General features: G+C 37.1%; 1 protein-coding gene across 8 annotated transcripts in view; it reads left to right on the forward strand.

The window, feature by feature from the left end:
• The window catches only part of Ufd4 (ubiquitin fusion-degradation 4-like), a 729475-nt gene that overhangs the window by 91575 nt on the left and 620173 nt on the right, over window positions 1-17727 (forward strand). For all 8 annotated transcript variants that reach the window (XM_090376711.1, XM_090376719.1, XM_090376714.1 and 5 more), the window contains exons 5-6: window positions 2386-2444; window positions 6483-6697. In XM_090376711.1, the coding sequence (XP_090232837.1) occupies window positions 2386-2444; window positions 6483-6697 (274 nt within the window). The remainder of the gene's footprint in view (window positions 1-2385; window positions 2445-6482; window positions 6698-17727) is intronic.

Genomic DNA, 17727 nt, shown 5'->3' on the forward strand with positions numbered 1-17727 from the left:
TTTAACATTGACAAATGTAAAGTACTACACATGGGAAACAGCAACCCCAGAGCAACGTATCAACTCTGTGGTACTACACTGACAGTGGTAGAGAATGAAAGGGACTTGGGGGTGGTTGTGCAGGCAGATATGAAGTTCTCTGAGCAGTGCAGACGGGCTGCAAGAGTAGCTCATGGAGTATTGTCAATGATATACAGGAATTTTTCCAGCAGGGATAAGGAGGTGATTATTCCATTCTATAAGGCAATGGTCAGGCCACACCTAGAGTACTGTATACAGGTCTGGAGGCCTCATTTCAAGAAGGATGTAGAGCTGCTGGAACAAGTACAGAGAAGGGCAACAAGATTAGTGAATGGAACAAAGGGGTGCTCTTACGAAGAAAGGCTTAAGTTTTGCAAATTACAGTGTCTGGAGACTAGGCACCAGCGAGGTGATCTGATAGAGGTGTACAAAGCGTTGAATGGTTTAAGCATGCTGAATGCTGATGGGATTCTTCCTCTAGCTCAGAAAAATCACCTGAGAGGGCATAAATTCAAATTGAGGAAAGACAGATGTAGGATAGACGTGCGGAAATTTGCCTTTAGCCAGTGGGTGGTTGGTTGGTGGAACAGACTTCCATCCCTTGTGGTGGAGGTTGATAGCCTAAATAAGTTTAAGGCTCAGCTGGACAGGTATTTTGAACGAACAGAGGGGTGAAGTGGAAGTGGTTTTTTTTTTTTTTGGCTGATGCTGCATAAGCTTGCTTTCTTGCATCAAATGCCTCTACTAATGCTAATGTTATACAATGTTCAATGCATGACAGATTAACATAGTATCTAAACTCTTTTGCAGTAATCTGTTTAAATTTGCATGTTGCTACATGATACTAACTTTGATTTGATCTTTGACCTGAATCAGTTCATCATTAAGAAAGGAGAAACCCAACCAATATCAATTTATGGACTTAGGTCATTTGCTAACACACACACACACACACACACACACACACACACACACACACACACACACACACTCACTCACTCACTCACTCACTCACTCACTCACTCACTCACTCACTCACTCACTCACTCACTCACTCACTCACTCACTCACTCACTCACTCACTCACTCACTCACTCACTCACTCACTCACTCACTCACTCACTCACTCACTCACTCACTCACTCACTCACTCACTCACTCACTCACTCACTCACTCACTCACTCACTCACTCACTCACTCACTCACTCACTCACTCACTCACTCACTCACTCACTCACTCACTCACTCACTCACTCACTCACTCACTCACTCACTCACTCACTCACTCACTCACTCACTCACTCACTCACTCACTCACTCACTCACTCACTCACTCACTCACTCACTCACTCACTCACTCACTCACTCACTCACTCACTCACTCACTCACTCACTCACTCACTCACTCACTCACTCACTCACTCACTCACTCACTCACTCACTCACTCACTCACTCACTCACTCACTCACTCACTCACTCACTCACTCACTCACTCACTCACTCACTCACTCACTCACTCACTCACTCACTCACTCACTCACTCACTCACTCACTCACTCACTCACTCACTCACTCACTCACTCACTCACTCACTCACTCACTCACTCACTCACTCACTCACTCACTCACTCACTCACTCACTCACTCACTCACTCACTCACTCACTCACTCACTCACTCACTCACTCACTCACTCACTCACTCACTCACTCACTCACTCACTCACTCACTCACTCACTCACTCACTCACTCACTCACTCACTCACTCACTCACTCACTCACTCACTCACTCACTCACTCACTCACTCACTCACTCACTCACTCACTCACTCACTCACTCACTCACTCACTCACTCACTCACTCACTCACTCACTCACTCACTCACTCACTCACTCACTCACTCACTCACTCACTCACTCACTCACTCACTCACTCACTCACTCACTCACTCACTCACTCACTCACTCACTCACTCACTCACTCACTCACTCACTCACTCACTCACTCACTCACTCACTCACTCACTCACTCACTCACTCACTCACTCACTCACTCACTCACTCACTCACTCACTCACTCACTCACTCACTCACTCACTCACTCACTCACTCACTCACTCACTCACTCACTCACTCACTCACTCACTCACTCACTCACTCACAGCATATGTGAGATAAGGGAATTTCACATGAAGTAAACAGTACAAATTGAGAATGAATGTTTTTCAATGACCTTGCATGTATCTTATTTTCCAAAAATATAGGATGACCCAAATATTTTTGCAATTTGTGTTATTGTAAACTAGAAGCTCTTCATCAATTCAAACCGCTATGCTGAATTTTATGTATATATTTATTTTTAGGAATTATTAAGATCAGAACTTCCTGAGGCTATTGAAGCTGCTTTGCAAGGTGATGAAAGGTATGTATAGATTTTGTAAAGTTTTACCAGCTGTTTTGATTAGTATAACTGAATGGAATAAATGTTTTCATCTGTTGTTACTGTTTATGTATGTATTTGAGGAGCTTATATTAGGCTGAAACTTATTTTCCATCACTTTCTACTAAGGATACAAAAAAGTAGATTTCCATACAAAAAAAAAGCTGCCTGCTGTTAATAGTTGTATATAAACATCAGTTTGGTTTCTAAGATTGTTTATATCAACTATAAAAGGATGGATGGCAGTATAATAATTGCATCAACACAGCAGAAAAACAACTGTCATAATCAGAAATGCTGACAGCTGCAACATCTGTGACTTTGGACTAGAAGAGGGCTGGGAAAAAAAAAAAAAAAACAATGCTGCCTCTCACTAATAATTTAATACAAACATCAGTAAGCTTCAATTTAGTTTTTCAGATTGTTTATAAGAAGTATCTCCTAAAGGGGTATAGGATTTCTATATATATATATATATATATAGAAATCCTATATATAGAGTTTATGTAGAAATCCTATACCCATTTAAGGGAGTCGGTATGTTAGTTTAAAGTGCTTAGAGGAGCTTTAAATCAATTAAGAGCACTAGAGTTGGCTGATTATGGGGAAATCTGTTCTGGCTGAGCACTTTTGGCTGGAAAAATCACCAAATTTTTCTGGGATATGCAATTGTCATTAATCGTTTGCACTGGAAAAGGCATGAGCACTTAGAGCTTGACAGAGGAGGTGACCACTTTTGAAAATTTCAGGGTATTTATTTTATCTCTTTTTAGCTTCATTATTTTAATTTTATCAGTGTATTGTATTTTATATTAAATATACACTTTTATTCTATATTTAGTTTTATATTTTATAGACATTTTTGCCTTGTCTTATCCTTTCTACATGCTTATACCATTTAAGTTTGCTTTGTTTACCTTTGATTCAATATTTGTTATGTCACGATTTTTCTTATTTTCTCGTTACAGCTCTCAATTTTGAAAAATCTAATTTTTGATCAGTTTCTTTTTTGTCATTGCTACCAGCTCTCCAGCTTTTTGACAAATTATGTCTTTTTGACTTGATTTGATCCCTTCTTCATCACACTGTGCTTGAGTTGGTACCATAGTTTTTCCATCTCTGTTTTTCAAAAACTATTTTTCTTCATCTTTTACTTTCCAAAAAAGTAAAACTTTTGTAAAAAACTTTTTTGTAAACATTTTTTTAAAAAAAAATTTACAAAAAACTTTATAAAAAAGTAAAAACTTTACAATAATAAAGGACCAGTGAGAAACAAATGCAGAGTCAATATGTGTTGAATAAAATAGACTGGTGCAGTAAGAACTTTAACATAAGGTGTTTTTATATATATGGTAAAAAAAAAGGAAAAAACGTTTACCCATTGTATCAAGGTAATTGATATGCTGATATAATCCACTGAAAATAAAGAAATAGATATTTTGAAGATCCACCTGTCATTTTCAGTTTTTGAGAATACCAGACTATTATGAATGATGAAAGAATTGATATACAGTAATACCTCGACTTACGCTACCCCGACTTATGCGAACTCTGAGTTACGCGGTTCTTGATTTTTTTCGTTTGGCAACGCTGCTGCCCACTATCTTCAAGGTCATTTTTCATATGTTATCGATATACGGTGCGACGGCGGAGAATGAGAGCGAAAGATGAACAAAATTCAACTTTGCTGCTTTTATGTTTTTTATATCAGTGAAGGGGAAACACATTTCACCATAATAACGTAAAAACCAACACAATTCCAGCTATTGGTATGCAATGAGATCGAGTTTACTACCAGTTTATAACAGATTCCACTAGCAGAAACACAACTGGATTTTTATTGTTTTATGGTAGTAACCCATAGAAATGTGAGGTGTTAATAGTGTATCTCTGCCTTTATGGTGTTGTTTATTCAGTTGCTACATGCGCGCAGCTTTGTTTATGCGTATCAAGCGTGCCTCCTCATTTTGTAATTGTGCTTTATTCCCTAAAAATGAGTAAAATACTTAAAAGGTGTGAAAAGGAAGCGTACTGATGAAGATACTGCAGATTCAGAGAGAAAAAGAAAAGCAATTATCGATAAACAGAAGCGGACTGGATCAAAAATTCTTACCCGGGAAAATTTAAAGTGGCCTCATACTATGGTTTATGGCCAAAATCACACCGGCCCACCGGGGTTTCCCCAGTAAGGCTTATGGCCAGTCCGCCTCTGTCGATAGAGAAAAAATATGAAATTGTGAAACGCTTTGAGGGAAATGAAAGACCATGTGATATTGCACATGCTACAGGCCTAAATGAAGCAATGGCGAAAAGCACATGACAATTGCAAACTTGACAGGTTGAAAATTGAAAAGGGCTCAATTGTAAATGGCTTAAAATTTTTAGAAAACAGACTCCAACGAAGAACGCGTTATAGCTACAAAGCAAGGAATAAAAAAATTATTAGCTTGCTACGAAGAAATTCTGCGTGAAAAAAAGAAGGCGCTGTGTCGTCACACGAATTTGTTAGATTTTATGAAGCCATCGACATCGAAATAACTTTTTTACGTAAGTCATTTGTTTTTTAATACATATTTTGTATTAATATGTATAAAGAACTGCAATTTTATTAATATTTTTCTTCTAAACTAGTGTTTTTGTTAGTCCTTGGTCCCAATTAAGCAAAATTTATATGTATTTATATGCAAAGTTGTACCCCGACTTACGCGATTTTCGTCGGACCCACCTATCGCGTAACTTCGGGGTATTACTGTACAATGGTCCTTGGTCGGGTACTGACAAGTACACAAGGAAGCATCATTAAGGTTGTAACAGTCTATCCCAAGTCATTTTTGGCATTTTAATTATTTCTCATAGTGATGCTGAGTGTCAGAGAATATTCAACTAGCTGGAAAAAAATTAATTCAGATCTTCTCTTTCTGCTGCAGTTTTGGAAATGCTCTTGACAGCCAAGTCTTGAACAGCAATACCATTGTTATAAATGAAATATTCCCTCAACATTTCTGAAGAGGTAGATAGAAAGTCTGTTATAGTATCTTTCTTGAAGCAGCGATAATCAGTTGATGTCTAAAAGACAATCCAAACAAAAATCTACGGACAGAAAAGGATTGGGTAAGCCAATGTTTAAAAGCATATTGTGGCTGCATTTTACCAATAAAAACTTTTGCTTTTTTTCAGAAACCTATTTGTTTTGCTTGGTTTGGTTAAAAAAAAAAAAAAAAAAAAAAAAAAACAACCCTGTTTCCTCCTTACAAAAGCTTTTTGAAAGTCAAAAATGTTCATTTCTCACCAACAAACTGAGATCTGTATGTTAAAGTAAGCTGGAAAAATGGTATAAATAAAACTGGAAAATATTATAAAAGACAAAATTTATAATATTATAAATATTATAAATTTTGTCTTTTGTTCATTGCTAATTTATTTTTTTGTTCTAAAAATTTGTTTAACATCTTGAACTTCTTACTTTACTTATTCAATTGTTATTTACAGCTAATCTTCCATTTTCATTAAAACTTGTACCTAACATTATACAGTTATTAAACTGTTCCAGTTTTTGTCTGTTTTAGTTACACTTATTTTTATTACATTTTAAATTTTCCTTTGTTTTTTCAGCTTTCATAACTTTTGTTTCTGTGTAATTAATTTTCATTCCAAATTGTCTACAACTTTTCTCTAATTTATTCAGATTTCTGAAGTCAAATGTCACCATTCTTTCTAGCCTGCCCATGCAACTTGGTGATAACAGTAAGATGCAAAACCTCCTATTCCAAGTGATAATATATGATATCTGTCAGCCAGCCAAAAGCCTAACTCATCACAAGAGACTTCTTTCATTTTTCAATTTTAACTTTTGGCAGCATAATTTTCTATATCTGTTAATGCTGCTTCTTTCTGATCTGTCTCTCAGCATTCTCAGTTTTAATCATAAATATTTGCTAAGCCAGCTTATTTATTAAATTTTTAGGTGTAAAATTTTTCTTTTGAACTAATCGCTTTTTTATGTATATATTTTCATTATAGATGTGTTCTTGACACAATGAGATTAGTAGATCTCTTGTTAGTATTATTGTTTGAAGGAAGAAAGGCACTTCCAAAATCTGGAGTTACATCTGTATCTACTAGGCTCCCTTCCCTTAGACGTGTAGATAGTGCAGGAGAACGTACCCATCGGCAACTTATAGATTGCATTCGTAGTAAAGATACTGATGCTCTGATAGATGCCATTGATTCAGGAGGTAAATATTATTTCAGTATGTTTTATATGTTAGATTGTATTAGAGACTAGGTTATAACTTTGCAAATAATTAGGATGTATACATTGCTGTTGAAGATAATTGAAAAAATAAATACTCCTAAAAAATATTAGCTGATTATCTTTAAAAGGTAAAATAAAGTATCTTTCACCTATTAGAGCATTCTGTATAAGCTTTCAGTGCTAAAGTAGTAGCATCTTATTCAGGCATGGCCACTATGCTGTTGCAGGTTTATAGGCAATATTATGGCAGTTTGTATTTTCAGAATAAGCCATTCTTCTCCATATAGCAAATCCAATTAACCACTTGCCTGGCATTGGGTTAAACCTGCAGATTGCCAAGGCAAGTGGGTGATTAAGTTTTCTTTTGTCATTTTATTATTGCCAAATACAGTAAAATCCTGTTATAACAAACTTCTTGGAGGCACATATCATTTCATTGTACCAAAACTTCATTCTAATATCTCTGAAAATTATTTCGAGAGAATCATGGTTTGCATAAAAAAATTCTGCATACTTTTATGGTATGCAATATAGAAGTTATAATTTATGGTTTATTTATTTAAATATCAACTTTAAAATCAATAATAAATAAAATGACTAAATAAATTACTCTACATGAGTAAAATGAAAGCGTATTTTATTTATAGTTTTATTTACAGTATTCAGAAATTGTTTGGTAAATATAATTTATTGTTAATTTTCACATGTTAATATATCTAGTCATTTTATTGATTTGTTATTATTAGTCGTTTTATTGATTTAATTGTTATACTAAATTATTTTCTATAGGTAGCTTTATAGTCCTAGTCAAGCTCCTTGGTTTATTTGAATTGAGATAGTGATTTTGAAATTTAATATTTAGTGTCTGCAGATCTTGCTCTTCGTAACTTGCTGCCATTGTTATACCCTATGGAATAGCGTAAGGTTTAACGTAAAACTAAATAGCGAAATACGTAGCACTGTATTAAAAATCTGTTAGATTAGTATAGTATTATCAATTAATCAGTAAAATTTATTAATCTTATTAAATTTCATTGTTAATTAAATTATTTTTCAATGGAATCATGACCCAGAGTAGAGCAGCAAAGCAGCAAGCACAAAGTAGTACTGTGGCTCGCGGGAGAACCAACGGGGACGATTTTCCAGCACATCAGATTCTAAAAAAATGTGCGAAATATGAAATGTTTGCAGACCTGTCTAGAATATGACATGATTTAGCCACGTAGGACGTCTTTGTGTGTGTGTGTGTGTGTGCAGGTGAAGAAATTAGGTGCCAACTCTGCATTCTGATGGGCGTCTATGAGAGTTTGAAGTGTAAGGTATATGCCTCTGAAGAAATTAATATGAAGGGCCCCATCAAGCTTTCAGCTGCCCAACTCAACACCAGAGCTCACTCCTGTGCATCAGGAAACACAGTGGCAATCTCCAAGGCAGAATGCACTGGTCCCACAGGAACTAGTTATTGTGGTGACTCTATTTTCAGGGAGACGGGAATATATTATGCAAAAAGGATAGGTGGAACAGGACCAGGGTATGTCTGCCAGGGGTGAAAGTTGATGACATTGTAGGGCAGATATTATCTTTTAAGGGAAACAAAATGTGATATTGTTGTACACGTTGGCACTAGTAAGAGATCTGCAGAGTTACTTAACAAGTACAGGTGGCCCCGGGTGCCAAGCGAATCTTGAGGCCAAGTGATCTTCCCTGCGAATTCTACTGCGATTATATTAGAGAGATAAGCTTTTCACTTTGAGTTCACACGTTTTTCCTTCCGTTATTCAAATATATAATAAGAACTCTCTTTCTTAAAGCATAAGGAAGAAGTTTCAGAAAGGAAAATAACCTTTCTTAATTTTTTTGTGTACTAACCTTCTATTTTACTTGCTTGGTCACTTGGTGGCACTACTCCTGCCTCCCCATGGCGGGGCTGGACCTGGGTGAAAAGACATCACCCAGGACTAAAAGGAGTTGAAAATGGACCAAAAAACTAACACAAGATTGGAGAAAGTTAACTCCAATAAATGTGTGATGACTTACAGCTGAACATGTCTCAGGCTAAGAGAATGAAAATAAACAGCTCTCAGCCTACTGTCCCTTTTTTTTTGGTGATACATTCGTTATCATCACAACCCGTTGGGAAATTATCCCCTTTCTTAGTTCAGAAGACTATAGAGTCCATGGTTAGATCACCAAAAATGATAAAACGATTACAATCAGGTGATCTCTTAGTAGAAACTTCATTAAGTCCCCACATAATTCCCTGGATACATCAAAAGGTATTATTACCGAATGGGATCTTTTGACTGTTTCAGAGGAAGAACTACTGAGCGAGCTAACAGAACAACAAGTGATACATGTTAGGAGGATAATGATGAAGAAAGACGGAATTCTCATTCCAACCTGATCAGTAATTCTCACCTTTAACAATCCTTCTCTTCCCCATTCAGTTAAAGCAGGATATTTAAATTGCAAAATCCGACCATATATACCAAATCCAACAAGGTGTTACAACTGTCAGCGATATGGACACTCTCAGGCGACATGTCGCAGTGATCCCATCTGTCCACTCTGTGGATCAAAAGACCACAATTGAGCAAACTGCACATCCGCTACACCACTCTGTCCCAATTGTCACGAAAATCATCCTGCTTTTTCGAAGACATGCGAAATGTGGGTATTGGGAAAGCAAATTCAAAAAAACAAAGTAGAAAATAAAGTGGCTTATCCGGAAGCAAGGAAACAGATACTTGCAACCAAACCTTCACATTCCTATACTTCAGCAGTGAAACAACAGAAAACTATAGCCACTCAAACGGAGGTAGCAATACCTCTAAATCAAATTATAGACTGGAGTAAAGTAATATTGATGACAAAAACAGTTTCACAAGAAACATCCAGTACTAAAGAGCAGGATACTTCCGTGCCTAGAAAGCAGAAATCAGAAGTAACATCTTCAAAAACAAAGCAAACATTATCTAGTAAACTGTGTGAACAGAAACAAACAAACAAACAGACCAAATGGATACTGATGAACAGAGAGAGAACTTACTAGAACTACACCCTGCAGAAGATATTGATACACCTTGTCCTAATTTTCCGAAGAAAGATAGACCCAAATATGATAAATGGAAAAACTCAAAAGTGCAGTCAGATTCAGCAAATCGTCCCGAGACCTAAATAATGCAACATATTATTATACAATGGAACTGTTGTGGTTTATGTGGAAAATTGGATGAAATAAAAGATATTATTCAGCAGTATAAACCGGCCTGCATTTGCCTTCAGGAGACCCATCTAACACCTCAATCTTCACCCACATTTCAAAATTATACACTTTTCTGGAGAGACAGGAATGATAACAGAACTGCCAAAGGAGGAGTGGCAGTTTTGGTGAATACTCATATACCAGCTAAGCAAACAACATTAAGAACCAACTTAGAAGCAGTAGCAGTAAGAATAGCCAGTGGAATTTCTATCACAATCTCGTCCATTTATCTTCCACCAAATATCCCTCTCTCCAGATCGGAATTAAACAATCTTACTATGCAGCTCCAACCTCCCTACTGCCTTATGGGAGATATGAATGCCCATCATCATTTGTGGGGATCTACTCACACAGACAGTAGAGGTAATATAATCGAAACTTTCATAGATGATCAACAACTGAATTTACTGAATACCGGATCTCACACTTATATCAGTTTGGGTACAGGTATCACCTCTGCAATAGACTTAACAGTATGTTCTCCATTAATTTATCCTAGTTTAGAATGGTTCGTCTTGAATGATCCTTAAACAGTGAACATTTTCCAATAGTATGTTCCATACAGACACAATCAACTCTTACAGAAGGAACCAGAACAGTATTAAAAAGCTAATTGGAATTTTAAAAAAGCTAATTGGAGTAAATATATGCAATTAATCAAACTGGATAAGCAATTAATAGAAACCCTGCCAATAGATGATGCTGTCTTATATATCAACGATCAACTGCTAGAAGCTTCCAAAGCTACAATACCTCAAATAAGTAAGGCAAGGCAGGCACAGTACAACTCTTGGTGGAATGCAGAATGTGCAACAGCAAAAACAAAACAAAATCGTGCATGGAATAGATTCCGTCAATATCCAACTACTGCCAATTTAATTGCATATAAAAAAGCCAAAGCTGAAGTGAGGAGAATTCAGAAAAAAGCAAAGAAAAAGTCTTGGATCATGTGTTCGCTTCCTCACTTACTAAGAACTCGAATCCGAAAAAAATTTGGATTTTAAGCGGAAGATATCCAATCATACAATCTCCAATCTTCCATTGGAAAGGGCAGGAAGTTTTTCAAACAGACCAGATATCAGAAATTTTGGCTGACTCTTTTGCTTCCATATCAGCAGTTACAAGCTACAGCACTGACTTTCAAAAATATAAAGAGCAAGCTGAATGGAGTAAATTGAATTTCTCTACCAAGATATCTCATTCCTATAATCTACCATTTCTAAAAGAGGAATTACTTACAACCATTACAAAATTACCTAATAGCGCACCAGGTCCCGATGGCATTTATTATACTATGATACAACACCTAAACTCTGATTGTCTGGACATCCTGCTAGCTCTATATAATAGAATTTTTCTGAACAACCTGTATCCATCCATATGGCGGCATGCAATTGTCCTTGCATTTCCCAAACCCGGAAAAGATCCTTCCTATACATATAATTATCGTCCGATTTCACTGACCAGCTGCTTAGGAAAAATCCTTGAACGAATGGTGCATAATAGACTTACGTGGTTGCTGGAAAAAGAGAATGTTTTATTACCCCACCAATTTGGATTTAGGAAAAATAGATCAACACTTGACCTACATGTCAAAGTGGAATCAAATATTAGAAACTAATTTATAAGAAAGCAGCATATGGTGATGGTAAATCTAGATCTTGAAAAATCCTTTGACACAACATGTAGATTCGGAATTCTACGAGATCTATTTCAATTAGGATACAGAGGACAACTTCCACAATTTATAGAAAAATTTCTTGCCGACAGAACATTTCAGGTATGATATAAAGGCTGTTTATCTACAATCTATATACAACAGGAAGTGGTTCTCCAGGGCTCAGTATTAAGTGCAACCCTGTTTACACTGCGGGTGAACAATATCACAAAGGTTATACCCCCACCATTGGAAATATATATGTATGCAGATGATCTTTCCATTTCATTTCAATCACAAAGCATGAACACAATTGAACGACAGCTGCAATTATCCATAAACAAAATAGAAGTATGGACTCAAAATAATGGATATAGAATATCTGAGAAAAAAATCAGTTGTTATACACTTCTGTAAAATGCGTGGTCTTCATCCTGAACCAGTCTTATACTTAAATAAAATTGCTCTACCTATTGTTCAAAATTTCTCCTTTTTGGGCTTAACAATAGATAGAAAACTAAACTTTCATGAACATATACTAAGATTTCGAACTAGTTGCCTCTTAAAACTTAACATCTTGCGCACAGTATCTTCAATGGCCTGGGGAGCCGACAGGTCCACATTATTACTATTATATAAAACTTTGATTAGATCTCGTTTAGATTATGGATCTGCTGTATACGCTTCAGCAAGAAGGAGCATCTTATGTCACCTAGATACCATTCATCATAATGCTCTCCGCATAGCTCTAGGAGCATTTAGAACTTCACCAATTAAGCCTGTATGTAGATGCTTCGGAACCCCTGCTGCATCTTCGACGAGATTATCTACTGTGCATGTATGCGGCAAAAATATACAGTCAACCATCACATCCAAATTGGCCCATTATTTACAATCCACCATGGATGAGTAATTATGATTGCAAGCCAAATGAAAATAAACCAGTAGGACTGCGCCTCAAACACTTAGCTCAAGTTTGGGAAATACATTTCCAGCACATTTCTGCAGTAGATATAAACTCAGAACCTCCTTGGATTCTGACTGTGCCTTTATCCATATCACATCTTACAAACAGGAATAAAAAAGAGATCTCTCCAATCGTTATACAGAAGCTTCATGCACTGCACAGTTTCGAAAATAGAAACAGTCATCAGATTTACACGGATGGTTCAAAATCGAACAACTCAGTAGGTGCCACAGTAGTCTTACCGGAATATATTATATCTGTCTCCTTGCCTCATGTTTGCAGTATTTTCACAGCAGAATTATATGCTATTAAACTAGCACTGGATGATATCACCCAGCATCAACTTCTACCTGCTCTAATCTATACTGACTCCCTTAGTGCAATAGCAGCTTTACAGAACAGCAAACATTCCTCAAATTCCTTGATTCAGCATATCAAAAAAACAACTCGGAGTTTTGCATAAAGCAAGAAAACAAGTGTCTATCTGTTGGATTCCCAGCCATGCTGGAATTCTAGGAAATAATCATGCAGACCAAGCCGCAAAAAATCCAGATCTTAATATACAAGATAACTTTCAGTTCGTACCATTTTACAGATTATAGGGATGTATTTCGTACCAAATATACTTCCATCTAGAAACAACTTTGGAGGGACCAATCGTGCAATAAACTTCGCAGAATAAAAAAAGACCTATGTTTGTGGCGATCTAGCCCATGTACAAATAGACAGGAGGAAGTTATATTAACAAGACTGCGCATTGGACATACCTTCCTCACTCACAAACATTTACTTTTAAGAGAAGATCCACCGCTCTGCTCTGTCTGTCAGATACAACTTGCGGTAAGGCACATCCTGATTGATTGTCCATCCTATTCAGCCGTTCGAACCATATCCTTCCAATCATTAGCAAACTTGCAAGCTCCTCTAACCCTCACTCATGTACTAGGTGACAAAGCAAACCTAAGTGAGCTCTTTATATATATTAAACATCTAGGAATAATAAATACACTGATATATCCATCCTAAATCATTAAAATGAACGTAATGACGCTGACAGACACATATTGGCCACAGTTGCCCTTGTGTCGTGAAACTTTCATGCTAACAACAACAACAAATACAGGTCAATGCTGAAAGGTCTATGCTTGCTAACAGGAGAGACTGCTTCTATAGAGATGGAATACATTTAAATAGAAAGGGTGCAAGAATATTTGCTGATACTATTGAGGCAGTGTTAGGTGGGCCGCAAACTACTAGCTTGGGGGGGATTCACAAACTAAAAGATTAACAGTAGCTGCAGGCAAAGGCAAAAGTGATTCTTGCAATGCTTCTATTATAATGAGCAGCAGCCTAGAGAGCAAGTTGCTGGGGATTCCAAGAGCTGCTGGGAGTCATCATGGAACAAGTAAATACATGGGCTGTGTTAGGGTAATTAACAGTAAGAACAGGTGTATGTATACTTGCATGTACACCAATGCTAGAAGTATAGTAAATAAATTTGATGAATTTATTCATCAATATGAAGATATTGTTGAATGAAAGATATTATCAACAATATGAAGATATTGTTGGGATATATGAGACATGGTGTGACACAGATATAAGAAGTGCAGAATTGGAATTTGGGGAGTACAATGTGTACAGAAAAGATAGACAGGCTAGGAAGGGTTATTCTGTTAATTAAGAAACACAAAATATAAGGAAGTGCATCCAGTTGACATGGGTGGACAGTGCAATGTTGAGTCTGTTTGGTGTGACATAAATGCTGGGAAAGGGAAAATGAGAGTACGAATGTGTTATAGGCTTAATGACTGATGAGTGCAATGAACAGTTGTGCAGAGAAATAGAATGGGCCAGTAAATCAGAATGACTTGTAATGGGGGATTTTAACTTTCCATATATTGACTGGAACTTGTGGATTGGTCACTCGCATGCTAGCAAAACTTTTTGGATTTATTGGAGGATTGTTTTCTACAGCAACATGTTCAAGGGTAAACCAGAGGGAGTAATACTCTTAATCTGATCATTGGCAGTGATTTTTCATATAAAATGAACCACTATGTGACAGTGATCACAATGTACTCATGTGAGAGTTACATCTTTAAGTAAATCCCACATCGAACCAATAAAGTTTGTTCGATGTAGAACACGTAAATACAAGCAAAACGAGTACAGGGAAGGGTTTTTGCTTTCATAAAGGTGACAACAGTGGTCTCAAAGAATTCTTAAATTCTATACAATGGGATCAACTGATGATGTTACCAACGGCGAATTCTAAATAGGAAGCCTTCGGGGATTTAATCTTGGAGGCTACTTAGCTTTTCATACTAACTAAGAAACATTGTTCAAGGTTCAGGCCTAAATGGATGTCAGATGAATTAATGAGGCTCATGGCAGAGAAGAAAAATGTATGGGATGCATATAAATTATCAGACTACACTGAAGCCTACGGCAGATATAAGCTAGTCTCTAATCAAGTCAAAAAGGAGGTGAGGCAGGCAAAGGCAGATTATGAGAAATCTTTGGCAAGGGAGGCAAAGAAAAACAGCAAAGTGTTCTTTACTTATTTAAACTCTAGAAGGAAGGGGATGAATCAGATTGGTCCACTTAACATAGATGGTTCGACTATTGATGATCCTGCTCAAGTAGCTGATAAACTCAATGAATGTTTTGCATCTACATTCACATATGAGGAGGTATTCAAGGAGGGGGAATGAAATTTATCAAACTCTAACAGGGAACTAAGTGATTTTGTAATAACTGAGTGTAAAGTGGAGGAGAAATTGTCGAAGTTAAACATAAAAAAGACATCTGGGGTAGATGTAATCTATCCAGTTATATTGAAGGAGGCAGCGAGGGATGTTAGTATACCGTTAGCCATAATTATGAGAGTATCCATAGATTCATGGGAGGTTCCCATTGACTGGAGATGTGCAAATGTATCCCCAATTCACAAAGGGGGTGCAAAGGGTGACAGAAATAATTATAGACCTGTTAATTTAACTTCTGTTCCTAGGAATATAATGGAGTTGCTGGTTAAAGAAGCATTGCAGGATCATCTAGACATCTAGACACTGCAGTAATAGTTCAGACACAGCATGGGTCTTGTCTGACAAATTTGATTGGATACCAGGATGTGGTCACAAAGGAACTGGATGCAAAATATTATTTTGATATCATATACTTGGATTTCAGTTAAACTTTTGATACACTTGCACATGGAATACCGCTGTACGAACTGGAGCGGTATGGCATCAAGGACTGCAGTGGATAAAGGGATGGTTGAGTGCGAAATGGCAGAGAGTGGCAATAAATGGACACTACATGGACTAATGTTATTAGTGAAGTCCTCCAGGGTTCGGTGCTGGGTCCATTGTTGTTTGTGTATTTATCAATGATATCGATGAAGGTATATCAAGCTTAATGTCCAAGTTTGCAGATGATACAAAGGTTGGCAGGGTTGTTAATGACAGTAAAGACAATATGCCACTGCAACAGGATTAGGCAGCTGGGCTGAGAAGTGGCAACTGAAGTTTAACATTGACAAATGCAGAGTACTGCATATGGGTAGCAGTAACCCAAGAGAAATGTACCATGTGGCTCTATACCCAGGGAGGTGGAGAATGAAAAAGACCTTGGGGATAATTGTGAAGTCAGATATGCAGTTCTCTGAACAGTGCAGACGGGCTGCCAGAGCAGGGCATGGAGTTTTGTCAATGATATATGGGAATTTTGCTAGCAGAGACAAGGAGGTGATTATCCCTTTGTATAAGGCAATGGTCAGGCCACACCTTGAGTACTGTGTACAGGTCTGGATGCCTAATTTTAGGAAGGATGTTGAGTTGCTAAAACAAGTACAGACAAGGGCAACAAGATTGGTGAGAGGAATAAAGGGTTGTGCTTATGAAGATAGGCTTAAATTCTGCAAGTTGCAGCATCTGGAGACTAAGCATCTGCAAGGTGATCTGATTTTGAGGTGTATAAGATCTTGAATGTTTTGAGTAGGCTCAATGCTGATGGGATACTTCTGCTTGCTCAGATATTGGGGGCATAGATTCAAATCGAGGAAAAACAGTTGTAGAATGGATGTGCGGAAGTTTGCCTTTAGCCAGCGGGTAGTTGATTGCTGGAACAGACTTCCTTTCCATCTGTTGTTGTGGAAGTTGATAGCTTAAAGCCGACCGAGCTAGTCGGGTGGGTAAAGTGCCTGCCTGGCAACCCGAAGGTCGCGGGTTCAAATTCTGCCTCGGGCTTGGATCAGAGTAGAAAATGCAAAAACTTTGGGAGGTGCATTATGGCCACAGAAGCCAATGCACCAACAACTAACACACACACACACACACACACACACACACACACACACACACACACACACACACACACACACACACACACACACACAAAAAAAAAGATAGCTTAAATAAGTTTAAGGTTGAACTAGACAAACATTTGGAATGACCAGATGGGCGAAATGGGAAGGTTTTTTTTTTTTTTTTTTTTTTTTCTGATGCTGTAAAAGATTGCTTTCTTGCATCATATGCCTCAACTAATTGTTTTTGATGTTTAACTTCCCCTCCCCTACCCATTAATAAGAAAATTCAAATTTTGTGCAGTCAAAAATACATGGGTTTAGATTGCATTAGTTTAAATTTGATTACAAATTATGACACTTTTTATGCTGATTGAGTGTGACCTAGCTTATGGGAATATTTCTAGAACAAAATATATGAAGACTTAGGTCTCGTTTGTTATGGTGTTATGTCTGCTTTTGGGAGATTCACGATGTCAAATTTGACATCATGCATCTTGTGTATAATGATGTGATAATGAATTATTTTGATGCATCTTTAAAACTTTCATTTTTTTTTTCACATTCTTCAAGTGAATGCTCTCCTAGTTGTACTCATAACAAGGGCTATGCAGTGCCATTCATAATTTTCACATATAAAGTTTTTCTTTTGCTGTAAACTGATACATTTTCTGCCCAGGTGGGATTTGAAAATAATTCATTCCATTGAATTTTTTTCCAAAACCATTTTGTTAAAATTAGACTGGTAAAGAACTGATAATGAGGGTAGATTAGCCAGAACCTTTGCTGTTTCAACATAAGATGGCACCACA

The sequence above is a fragment of the Mastigoproctus giganteus genome, chromosome 6 (genome assembly GCF_048544385.1).
Source record: "Mastigoproctus giganteus isolate SK-2022 chromosome 6, ASM4854438v1, whole genome shotgun sequence".
Lineage (NCBI taxonomy): Eukaryota > Metazoa > Arthropoda > Arachnida > Uropygi > Thelyphonidae > Mastigoproctus > Mastigoproctus giganteus.